Here is a 12,175-nt window from a genome sequence, read left to right as displayed (position 1 = left end):
TTCTTTCAAAAAGCCCACAAGCAGCTAAGGAATCCTAGCGCTTTTTAAAACGCCCGCCCTTTTATTGTCACCAGCCTGCACAGATTACAATCTTGAGAGCATAGGATCTGGGCACATAATGTGCCGATGGGAAGCGCATGTTTTTTAAATGAATGGCTCCGGACGAAATACGCGAAAGTTATTTCATTCCTGGTCGGCCAACAGGCTAGGACCCGGGTCTATTTACGGCCACGCAGAGGCCGCCTGGTACAGTATATTTTGGCCGCCCGTTCTGGAATCGCTCTTCCCTCTCCTCCGCACGCCCGCTCTGGACGCTTAGGGCGGGCGCCGGCAACGAAGAGCCCTCTCAGCCAAGGCTCCGGCGCAGCTCCAGCCGAAGCCTGGGGGCGGCCTTCAGTTCGCCGTCCTCAACCCCATGAGTGACAGTAGCCCTGGGAGGGGGAGGGAATTCCCCCCGTCTGCTTTCTGCGCAACGTTAAGAGCTCCTCCGTGGGGGACGCGTCTCGCAACCGGCGGCGTGCGCCCTCTTCCACAAAGCCCACAGCCTGCAGCCGCAACAGGTATATATAGATATATATATATATATATAACCGGTCGAGCGGGCAGGGTTGAGGGTGCCCAAGCTTTGGTGCCCCTTGAATTGGGACACCCCCCCCCACTTCTCAGTCTCTCAAGGAACCCCGGCGTGAGGCGCTCAAGCCATATGTGGCCAAAGCGTCCCTCTACCACCGAAAGGGAACCGGCGTAGGCGCGGCGCCTATAAATAGCCGCTGCTTCTGCTCTCGCTGCAGTTTGGGTTGGTTTGTTTGTTTTTTTTTTGCTGGGGTGGAACTGGGAAGGACAGAGCGGGGGGGGGGGGGGGGCATGGCAAAAAAAGGAGAACCTTTGGGAGTTTCTAGTCCCCCCCCCCCCATATAGCGGGAAGTTTCTATTCTCACAGGTCTCCCTGGGGCAAAATGGAAGCAGTCGCCCCTAGCAGAGAAGGTGGGCGCCCATGGAGGCGGCTGAGCCTGGAAAAGTAGCCCTTAGGTTGTTGTCTTGGTGGTCAGACTTTGGAGCCTGGAAATAAAGCTGATGAAATGTCCTCCCCCCCTCCCCAAAAGAGTTAAGTAATGGTGGGGAGTTGGGGGGGGGGAGGACAGAAAGCTTTGCTTGTTGTAAAGCTCAGCGCACCTGCTGTTTAAAAGGACAAGGGACCAGCAGGAAAGTTGCCAAGATTTGGGGTTCCTTCTGCTGATACTGCACAACACAAGCAAAGAGGATGCTTCTAAGACAGGGGTCTCCAACCTTGGCAACTTTAAGACTTGTGGACTTCAACTCCCAGAATTCCTCAGCCAGCTTTGCTGGCTGAGGTATTCTGGGGGTTGAAGTCCACAAGTCTTAAAGTTGCCAAGGTTGGAGACCCCTGTTCTAAGAGATGATCCACCTCTAACAATATATTTAGCTAATAGAGGTAGTCCTCAACTTACGACCACAATGAAGCCCAAAATTTATGTTGCTAAGTGCGACATTTGTTGCCCCATTTTATGAACTTTTCTTGCCACGTTTGCTAAGTGAGTCGCCGCAGTGGTTAAAGTTAGTAACACCGTTGTTAAGTGAATCTGGCTTCCCCATTGACTTTTCCTGTCAGAAAGTCGCAAAAGGGGATCACAGAGTTCTGGGGACACTGCAACCGTCATAAATATGAATCAGTTGCCAGGCATCTGAATTTTGATAATCTGACCAATGAGGATGCTGCAATGGTCATAAGTGTGAAAAACGGTCACAAGTCACTTGTCAGTGCCATTGTAACTTCGAACGGTCACTAAGTTAACTGTTGTAAGTCGAGGTCTACCTGTAGTATCTTACCCACATATAGAATGGACACTTGACTTGATTACTTTAGGCTAGTCATTTCATCTTACCATATAACTTACGTGCAGTTAGTCCTTGACTTATAACACAACTGAGCCCAACATTTCTATTGCTAAGTGAAACCGTTGTTAAGTGAGTTTTGCCCCATTTTACAACCTTTCTTGTCAAAATCGTTAAATGAATCACTGGGGTTATTTAGTAACATGATTGTTAAGTGAATCTGGCTTCGCCACTGACTTTGCTGTTCGGAAAGTCACAAAACGGGATCACATGACCCCAAGACATTGCAACTATCATAAATATGACCCAGTTGCCAAGCTCTCCAGTTCTGATCACGTGATGCTGCAATGGTTGTTAAGCATGAAAAATGGTCATAAGTCACTCTTTTTGGTGACTTTGTAAATTTGAACGATCACTAAATGAATAGTTGTAAATTGAGGATTACCTGTATGTCAAAATGTGAGTGGGTGGGTGGGATTTGAAGGTATAAGTAACCATTGCTGACTGGGGAATTCAGCATATAGAGGTCTCTGCAAACTTGAAAAACACTGTTGTATACCATATTGAGCTGTTTGGAGGAAAGGCAGAATATGAATTATAACGAGTACAGAAGTCAATAATAGCAACTATGAATACTTTGAAAAACAAACTCAGAACTTCTGGTGTATCCCAGATAATAGGTACTACACCAGGGGTGTCCAAACTTGGTCCCTTTGCTTTGCTGGCTGAGGGACTCTGGGAGTTGAAGTCCACAAGTCTTAAAGGGACCAAGTTTGGACACCCCTGTACTACACAAACTTTTAGTGACAGTTTCTTATCAGCTGCTTTCAACTAAAATTAGGGCTAAAAATATTAAGGAATTACGCCCTGTGTACGCCGGGTGGAGGACCCATTTGGGCCCCCAAATGTTATCTTATTGAGTCTGCTTTGAAGAATAAGATAATGATTGTGCATATCTATGTTATAAATGAGCAGGAGAAGGTATTGTTTGATGAAAGGCATTCCTTTTTATTCTTTCCCCAGGACTATAATGTTGTTTTTGGCAAAATTAAAGGTAGTTTCCTCTTTGCACTGTTCGATTTTACATAATACAGTAACTGACACTCCAAGAAACTGAGTCATAAAATGTGTCTTGTGGGTGGGTTGCCATGCTGCAAGACGGAATGTTGCATGAGAAAAACCTGCTGGCAAGCTTAAGTAATCAGCTTTATAAGACCTGTTCTTACACATTTACAGCAACTTTGGTTCCCTTTTATGTTTTTTTACCTCTGGCTTGATTGGTGAAAAGGTAGCATTTCTTTTACTATAGATTAGATTGTTGCTCAAATATAGGCTCAGAAAAAAACAATGGTTCTAGCAAATGTTCAACATACATGACTAAAACGTATTGTTATAAGTAAGCCTGTACGTAAGAGCTAGGAAATACTCATCTATTGAACTGTTATGCATCAGGCTGCAGTTAACACCCAAATGGGTTTTCTTTTTTAAGGTAATAACTTATCCATGGGATACAGCTTGGGTCTTAAAATAAAGGCAGGAGAACTCTAAATCTTTTGTGAATTTAGGATGATATACATCCAGAGGTGGGTTTCAGCAGGTTCTGACCAGTTCTGGAGAACTGGTAGCGGAAATTTTTAGTAGTTCGGAGAACTGGTAGTAAAAATTCTGACCGCCCCCGCCCCCACCTATTCTCTGCCTCCTAAGTCCCAGCTGATCAGGAGGAAATGGGGATTTTGCAGTATCCTTCCCCTGCCACGTCCACCAAGCCACGCCCACTAAGCCATGCCACACCCACTAAGCCACGCCCACAGAACCGGTAGTAAAACAATTTGAAACCCACCACTGTACAGATCGTATTGTATTTCAACTACCTTATAAAGGAGGTATTCTCTGGGCAGAAGAGGAAGAGGAACGTTTTCAATAATTACATCATTGGAGAACACTGATCAAGTTTAAGATGTGTTGACTCCAATTCCATGGTTGGCTGGGGAATTCTGGGACTTACTGAGATTGAGAAACTGATACAGATAGTCCTTGATTTACAAGAATTTATTTAGTGACAGTTCAAAGTTACAACTGCACTGAAAAAAGTGACTTATGACCATTTTGCACACTTATGACCATTGCAGCATCCCCATGGTCACATGATTTACACTTGGATGCTTGACAACTGACTCATATTTATGACGGTCGCAGTATCCCGAAGTCATGTGATCACCTTTTGCAAACTTCTGACAAGCAAAGTCAATGGGGAAGCCAGATTCACTTAACAACCGTGTTACTACAATGATTCCTATGGCAAGAAAAGTTGTAAAATGGGGCAAAACCACTTAACAAATTTCTCACTCAGCAACGTAAATTCTGGGCTCAATTGTGGTCATAAGTTGAGGACTACCTACTGTATAGAGACCAATTCCATCACGAAGAGCTCCTCTCTAAGGGAGATGGGTAGATAAAGTAATATGAAATACAAACAAATAAATTCCCTTTTCAGTGCAGGAGTCTTGCAATCATAGCATCCCTAACTGATGGTTAGCTTTCCACTACTTGAATACTGCCAGCAAAGAAGGGCACTTGACTATTAATAAAGATTAAACAATTTAAGGTTTATAATCTGTCTAATTAGTTCTCATATGCTCTACTTGGAATATTTGGCTGTATTTGATTAGACAGGATATGCAGTTTTGTTCTTCAGTTTTGTTTGTATAAGCACAGTATCTGTAGGAGCTTGCTGGTTTTGTCTTTTTGTCTTTGTTCTCTCCTGAGCTCTTCAATTTCTTTTTTCTTTTTTTGGGTTGGGAAAACCCTTCAAGCCCATCTTTAGTCATAATTACCAAGAATGTGTTGCAGAACTTCCCGTACAATATAGTATCGGGTGAAAAATACATGAGACCTGCAGCGGAATTCCTAAAATTGGACGAACATTTATATTTAATAAGATATTAAGTTTGCTATTGTCAATTGTCAAGCCAAAAAGATAGGTGTTCTAGGTAGGAAATCATATTTTTTTAATTCATTGATACATTTGAAAAATGTCATTCTACAGCTAAATGTTTTGTCTTTTTGGTGACTTCAAAACAGTTTTTAATACCTGGGGACTCCATGGAAAAGGCCCTGTAGATTTTTTGGCACAATTTCAGAAGTGGTTTGCCATTGCCTGCTTCCTAGGTTTGAGAGAATGTGACTAGCCTAAAGTCACCCAGTTGGATTTGTGTCAAGGTTAGAACTCACAATCTCCTGGTTTTTATTCTGATTCCTTTACAATCATACCAAACTGACTTTTGGACTACCATTAAGGATTTATTTCTCCTGGAAACAGGTAGTCCTCATTCAATATACACTTACTCATTCAGGGATCAAAGGTACAATGGCAGTGAAGGTATTTATGATGGGCGCTCATAGTTGCAGCTGTCACAGCATCCCGGTAATCATGTAATAGCCAATTGTGGCTTTCCACAACAGGAGGTCACAAACGGCAATCACGTGAGGCAGGATTGTATGGGATTCGCCTAATAACAGCAATTGGGATTGCTGGAACTGCAGTGTAAGTCAGTTATGGTCACATGATATCACATCTTTTGACCATTATAGTGACTGAGGTCCCCATCCCAATTACCGTTGGTAAGTGAGGACTACCTATACAGAAAACAGATTGCAGCAAAGCATTAATATTTTTTTTCTGCATCTGGTTTAGGCTTTCATGGCCTGTATCGTTTGGGCAGTGCTGAGCTGTATAGTGTTGATCTTCAGGATTTAGTGACCACAGTCAAGACAATGTATTTCCTGATGTTTCATCTGGTTGGCATCTTCAGATATAAGAGAGTCTGCTAAAGCAGCGTTTCTCAACCTTTCCAACTTTGTGGACCAGTGGGGGAGGAAAGGGATGATTCTGCGCGAGCGGCAGGCATGTACACGCAGCTCCATTTGGACAAATTGCGTGCACGCATACCTGCCACTCACACAAATGGAGCTTCGTTGTGTGCACATGTTTGCCTGCTGCTCACACAGGTGGAGCTAAGCACGAGCTTGCCCACCCCTTCCATGGCCTGGTTCCAAACAGCCCATGGCCCAATAATGGGCCACGGCCCAGGGGTTGGAGACCCTGTGCTAAAACAAATCACAGGCAACTGAGCAGGGAATACAGGGATTAACTGGACTTCTGTCAGGTGACCTGACTTTTAATTGATCTTTAGCCAAGCAGGTGCTGGTCAGTGAGCTTGGGTCTCTGATTGGTTCTTTGTGACCAATCCTGATCAGTACTTTTTGAAATTCTGATTCCTTATTGGTTCTTTTTTTTTTTTTTTGTATTGGGTTCTGGTTTTCTGTATCTCTATGCTGCCATCTAGTGGTTATGATCAACCTGATTTCTAGATTATGATAATTCTACCATCATGCAACATAAATTTTAATATTTTTTAATTTTTTTAATCATCCAGGTCCTATAGTTTGGGAAGAAGAAGAGACTTAAAAGCCAGAAAAGATCAAAAAAGCCGATTCTCCAAAATGTCATATAGACAAGGTTTAGAGAAATACCGAGATCTAGATGAAGATCAGATCCTTGGAGCACTGACAGAAGACGAAATTAAGATGCTAGAAGATGAGCTACTGGAACTCGATCCAGATGTAAGTGCTTTAAAGAATAGTTTTTTTTTAAAAGCAGCATTTGGAGGTTTTGAGCAGCAGATAGTGGGAGCAACGAACAAAGCAAAGAAAAATACAGGTAGTGACGATGTGTCCTTGGTTAACAACCACTCATTCAGCAACCATGCACTGAAGAGAGTGGTGCTTATGATCAGTCCTTGAAGTTCCAGCTACCCCAGCACTCACCTGGTCATGTGATTACCATCCAGGTACTTAGAAACCAGCTCACACTTATGATGGTTGCAGCATCCTGTGGTCGTGTGATTGCAATTTGTGACCCTCCCTGATGGCATAAGCAAAACTGGCAGGGAAGGTTGCAAGTCACTTCTGTAACTTGCTCCCACTCTGACTGGTTTTTCTCCTTTTTTTCCTGAGGAGTCCTGCTACGGGATACAAGATCCTGGGGAATCTCATTTTCCGTAGTGCAGGCAGCCACCTGGAGCACTCCGCTTCACCCTCATTCTATACTCGCAGCTGCACCAATGCAGCCACTTGCATGCCTTCCCATACTCCACAGCAACACATGCCAGCCATGCTCATGCCACAGTAGAACATGATTGGAGAATAGAGAGAAGTGAATCTAATTCAGCATGAGCTAGAGCCAATGCAGTATTAAGGACTGCCACAAGTACGGTAAAGCATTGTTCCTTTTCTGCCCTTATTGCATTTGAAGATAGCCATCTGTTGTCCCTGTTTCAAGTGGTCCTATTCCTTCTGGGGAAGTGTGGTTGGAGACTCATTTACAAGGCCACTGTAAGGAATATTCTAGGCAGCTAATGGATAAAGTCACTCAGATCCATTCCAAGCTGGACCAACCTTGATGCTGGTCCATGGAATTTACTGAAGTTTATTTTTGTTTGATTATCTGGGCTGAATTTAATCCTATTGGTCAGTGCTGTGAGCTTGGCCATCTCTGTGTTAGATCCTGGTCAGTCAAGGCTTCTCAAAGGGTGTGTGGTTGGGTCTGGGCAGTGAGAGAGTTTAAACAATGGTGGTCTGTTTCTTCATGAAGTTATCATTAGTAGACCCAATGCTGCAGCTTCAGAGAGTCCTGGAGAAAGCAGGTTATCTGTTCCCCTTTTAGTCACGTTTCAGGCCCGTGTATGGAACCAAAAGAACATTGAGTACACTTGGGGATGACCATTGAAGGGAAGAGGATGGGGGTAATGTACCTATTCTTATTTTAGTGATATTGAAAGCCATCTGTTCGTGGCTTTCAGTATCACTGATCATGATATCCTTCTGGACTGGTTCCAAAGGTTAGGAATTAGGGGTACAATTTTGTACTGGTTTTCTTCCAGCTTCTTTCTAAGTTGCAGTCACTTGTGATGAGGGAGTGGGGGTTCAGCCCATGACTTATTTTGTGTGTGTGTATCCCCAGGGCTCACCAATCTCTCCACTCTCTTTAACATCTAGATGAAACCACTGTTGAGGTCATTCAATGACACAGGGTGAGGTGACATCAATATGCTCAGTATTATGTCTCCAGACCAACCAAGTGATGTTGTGGAAGTTCTGTTTTGATGTCTGGAGACTCTGGGGAAGAATAGGCTTATCCTCAACCCTAACAAGATTGAGGATTTTAAGGTCTCCTGGGCTGAATGATTTCCAATCTTTAATTCTCGATGGAAGAAGTTGTACTTCCTCAAACACAAACAGTGAGGAGTCTTCCTAAATTCACAGCTGCTGTTTTGAGAATTAGGCAGCAATGGAGGCCAGGAAGGCTTATTTACAAGGTTGTGTTGTGTGCCAATTATGACTCTTTCAGGGTCAACTGATACTGTCCATGATCATCATGCTTAGTCATCTCTTGAGCAGATTAATACGTCCTTCATGGGGCTTCAAGGCACCACATACATAAATTAATAAATGGGAGTCTTCTGGAAGAACATCTGGAAGCTGCAATTGATCCAAAATATAGCGGTGCAAGCGATTATGGATGTATATAAGTTGCACTGGCTCCAAATATACCTCTGGCTGTAATTCCAATAATTCATTGGAAAATGCCAAACTGCTATGTGTTTTATTTTTTATATTGTGTATTTTACACAGTAATCTGCTTTCTTGTTTTTATTGTGTGCCTTCAAGTCAGTGTTGACACATGGTGACTGGCTGGACTTGCCCCTGCAGTTTTGTTGGAAAGGTTTTTCAGAAGTAATTTGTCATTGCTTCCTTCCTATGGCAGAGAGAGAGGAACTGATCCAAGGTCACCCAGTTGGCTTCATGCTTAAGGCAGGACTAGAATTTCCAGTTTCCCAGTTATACTCTGATGCCTTAACCACTACATCAAAATGGCTCTAGTATTGTAAACTACCAAGAATCACGTGAAAATGAGCAGCTATATAAATGAATAAATTCAAGGTACTGGTGGTTTCCTATAAAGACCTTCATGGCATGGGCTTGGGTGTCAGCCTCATGAGGTACAGCTGTTAGCTTTGCAGGGTAGTTCAAACAGAAGTTCCACCTCTATCTTTATTATAAGGTTACATTAACAAAATCTTAGAAGACTGAGAGTACTTCTTCCATTCCTCACTTTTACTCACTTGATAACTAGGTAAGGGTAACTAGGTTCCTTCAGAGATGCTTTCACCACTCTCCTCCTTTGGACTCAAAATTTTGTTTGTCAAACTGCTATTTAGGCTGCAGCTCTTCCTTCCGTCTCCCAAGGTCATTTCCACATACCAATCAATTCCACAGGAACTATAGAATCATTCTTTGTTCAGGTATGCTATCTTGCAAGTCTGACTGTTTTTTCTCTCCTTTCCCTAAAAGTCATCAGTCAGGGAGGGCCAGCCTGAGTTTCTATAGGGGGGAAAGAGAGACTGGCAAAGCCAGAAGGAGGAGTCAAGTGAGGCATCAGTTTTAAGTTGCTGTCCAACCACCCTTGAATGCCTTTGATCCCTATCTAGTTTTACCAAGGTGCAAACAATTAATCTGAGAATCTTCCTGTGCATAGACTTGAGCAATAAATCAGTAATTTGGAACTTTCAGGTGTGGACCTGGTTGTCTGCACCTAGCAGTTTCTTCTTAATAGTATCTTTGTTCCCAGGACTTAAAGAATGTTTTTGTTCTTGGACAAAAAAATATAATTAACCATTTCTGAATATTTGCTTCAAAGCCACCTTTCTGTCTCTCTATGCTGGTTTATCTGAGTGGCTTTCTGTTTCCAATGGGCTCCAGCTGGCCCATCATGTTTGGCAGAAGGGGCATGGTCCCACTGATTATCAGAGAATGTTTTCTTGACAGGATCCAGGAAATGTGCCTTGTCTATTATAGCCCTACCCTTTGGATCAGGGGTCTCCACCCTTGGTCCCTTTAAGACTTGTGGACTTCAACTCCCAGAGTCCCTCAGCCAGCAAAGCTAGGAGTTGAAGTCCACAAGTCTTAAAGGGACCAAGGTTGGAGACCCCTGCTTTGGATCAACATACACTTGAGATTAGTTTGGCCCTGACTCTGCTGGAGTTTTGGGAAGCCCTCAAGCCTTGGCTGCTTTCCCAGGGATGGAGGCTGGGAGGTTAGTTGAGCCCATGGATTGATTATTTGATTGGTTTCTTCTCTTGTCCTTAATGCTATTGGGTTTTGGCTTGTTTTCCTTCATTTTTGTTATTATTATTATTGTTCTCTATAGGTATTTTAAACATTGTTAATTTGGTGATCAAGTTGAACAAACTTTTCTTCACATATTTTACAATTTTGTGAATGCTACTCCAATTCAATAGAGAGACACTGCTGGCATGTAGGGGTTCAGTGGGATTTCATTAAAAAAGACAGGGTGATGGATGATGATCATGGAGCTTGAATGTTTTTTCCCCTTTCTTCAAAATATAGAATGCAATATTACCTGCAGGAATGAGGCAGAAAGATCAGACCAAGAAAACACCCACGGGACCTTTTAATAGAGATGTTCTTCTGGCACATTTGGAGAAGCAGGCAAATGACACTAAAGACCGAGACGATCTGGTTCCCTTCACGGGAGAGAAAAGAGGTAGGAGATTAACTAGCACAATTCTGCAGGTGCCATGCACCATCTAGAGCAGCAGTCACCAACTGGTGGTCCGTGGACCACTGGTGGTCCGCGAGAAAATTTTGGTGGTCCACAGAAAAATTATTTGCATTTTTTATATTGCATTAAGTCAGGGGTCCTCAAACTATGGCCCCTGGGACACATACGTGCAATGAACGTTTGTGTTGCTGCAGAGAGTCTCCTCATTTGGGGTCTTCTTGTGTGGGTTGGAGGGGGGAATAAATTCTGACTTGGGGTCTGTTTCAGCCTCCTGGTGTGGGGCTTTGGGCGAAGGCTGGAGGGAAGCACTGCTGGTGCAGTGCGAAGAGCCGGAGGGTCTTGTTCCAGTGGGACTGCATCATGGCCTGAAACTGACTGACCATCTCAGTCTGCTGAGCTTCCAGGTGCTGGTACCTGGCCTTGCACTCCTGCAAGTCTTCCCTCTGCTTGGAAATCCTATGCTCATAGTCCTCAGTGAGGTGCTTCTGCTGAGCTGCCTTCTCAGTCAGATCCAATTTGAAACTGAGCTGTTTTGCCAAGTCTTTCTCATGGTGGCTACTTAGCTCCAAAAACTGCTTCTTGTTGGGGCCCTAAGGAACCTGGTGGGGAGGCAAGGAGTGGCTGGGAGGGGAGGGGAGGCTAGAGGCCGGCGAGGCACCTCTCTACATGAGTGATCGAACTGACCACGCCCACCCAGTCTACCACCACCTAGCCACGCCCACCCAGCAGGTCATTAGGCAGATCATATTAGTGGTCCATGGGATTTAAAATTATGAATTTAGTGGTCCCTGAGGTCCAAAAGGCTGGTGACCCCTGATCTAGAGTACAGTTTGTACTGTGCTTCTCATACTGATCAACTTGAAGATTTTCTTAAGTACATCCTAAAACCAGAATGGGGCAACTCGCCCTGGCCAACTTGCTGTAGGCAGCTCACTGTTGCCAATTCACCACGGTCAACTTGCCACAGCCAACTGGTCATGGGACAATTCAACAATTTTGTTTAATTATTTAAAATAATTAAACATTATTTTAATTTTTGTCATTCACATTTCTTTTTGTCCCTCCCTTTGCATCCTTTTTTTAATGAGTCTTTCCACCATCTCTTCAATATTATGTAATTTTTGTCCCGTAGCAAGTTGGCCGTGGTGAATTGTCTTCTGGTGAGTTGACCACTATGTGTTAGCTGTGGCGAGTTGTCCTTAGACCTGCAAAACCCACTCCCCTAGCAGTTTAAATAGAATAGAATAGAATAGAATAGAATAGAATAGAATAGAATAGAATAGAATAGAATAGAATAGAATAGAATAGAATAGAATTTTTTATTGGCCAAGTGTGATTGGACACACAAGGAATTTGTCTTGGTGCATATGCTCTCAGTGTACATAAAAGAAAAGATACGTTCATCAAGGTACAACATTAACAACACAATTGATGATCAATATATCAATATAAATCATAAGGATTGCCAGCAACAAGTTATAGTCATACAGTCATAAGTGGGAAGAGATTGGTGATGGGAACTATTGTACTTTATGTTCATATTGTCTTTTACTTTAAAATAAAATCTTCTTCAAAGAATAGAGTAGTGATTGTATGGCTAATACCCCTAAAAGCAAGCCCTTCCTCTATAACTTTGGCCTTCCGTTCCTCTACCCTCATGAGAAAAGGAGCAGTTGC

The 12,175-nt window shown here is 43.3% G+C and overlaps 1 protein-coding gene across 2 annotated transcripts in view; it reads left to right on the top strand.

Annotated features, from left to right (window-relative positions):
- Window positions 1–339: 339 nt before the first annotated feature.
- Window positions 340–12,175, top strand: part of TMOD1 (tropomodulin 1) — a 34,527-nt gene continuing 22,691 nt past the window's right edge. Inside the window, exons 1-3 of one of the 2 annotated variants that reach the window (XM_058169291.1) lie at window positions 340–560; window positions 6,291–6,477; window positions 10,324–10,480. In XM_058169291.1, coding sequence (XP_058025274.1) covers window positions 6,358–6,477; window positions 10,324–10,480 — 277 coding nt within the window. In that variant the 5' untranslated portion in view covers window positions 340–560; window positions 6,291–6,357. The remainder of the gene's footprint in view (window positions 561–6,290; window positions 6,478–10,323; window positions 10,481–12,175) is intronic. The other variant, XM_058169290.1, reaches the window with a different exon arrangement.

This window comes from Ahaetulla prasina, chromosome 2 (genome assembly GCF_028640845.1).
Source record: "Ahaetulla prasina isolate Xishuangbanna chromosome 2, ASM2864084v1, whole genome shotgun sequence".
Classification (NCBI taxonomy): Eukaryota; Metazoa; Chordata; class Lepidosauria; order Squamata; family Colubridae; genus Ahaetulla; species Ahaetulla prasina.
Note: the sequence above shows the minus strand (reverse complement) of the source record. Positions and strands in the feature narration are given on the sequence as shown.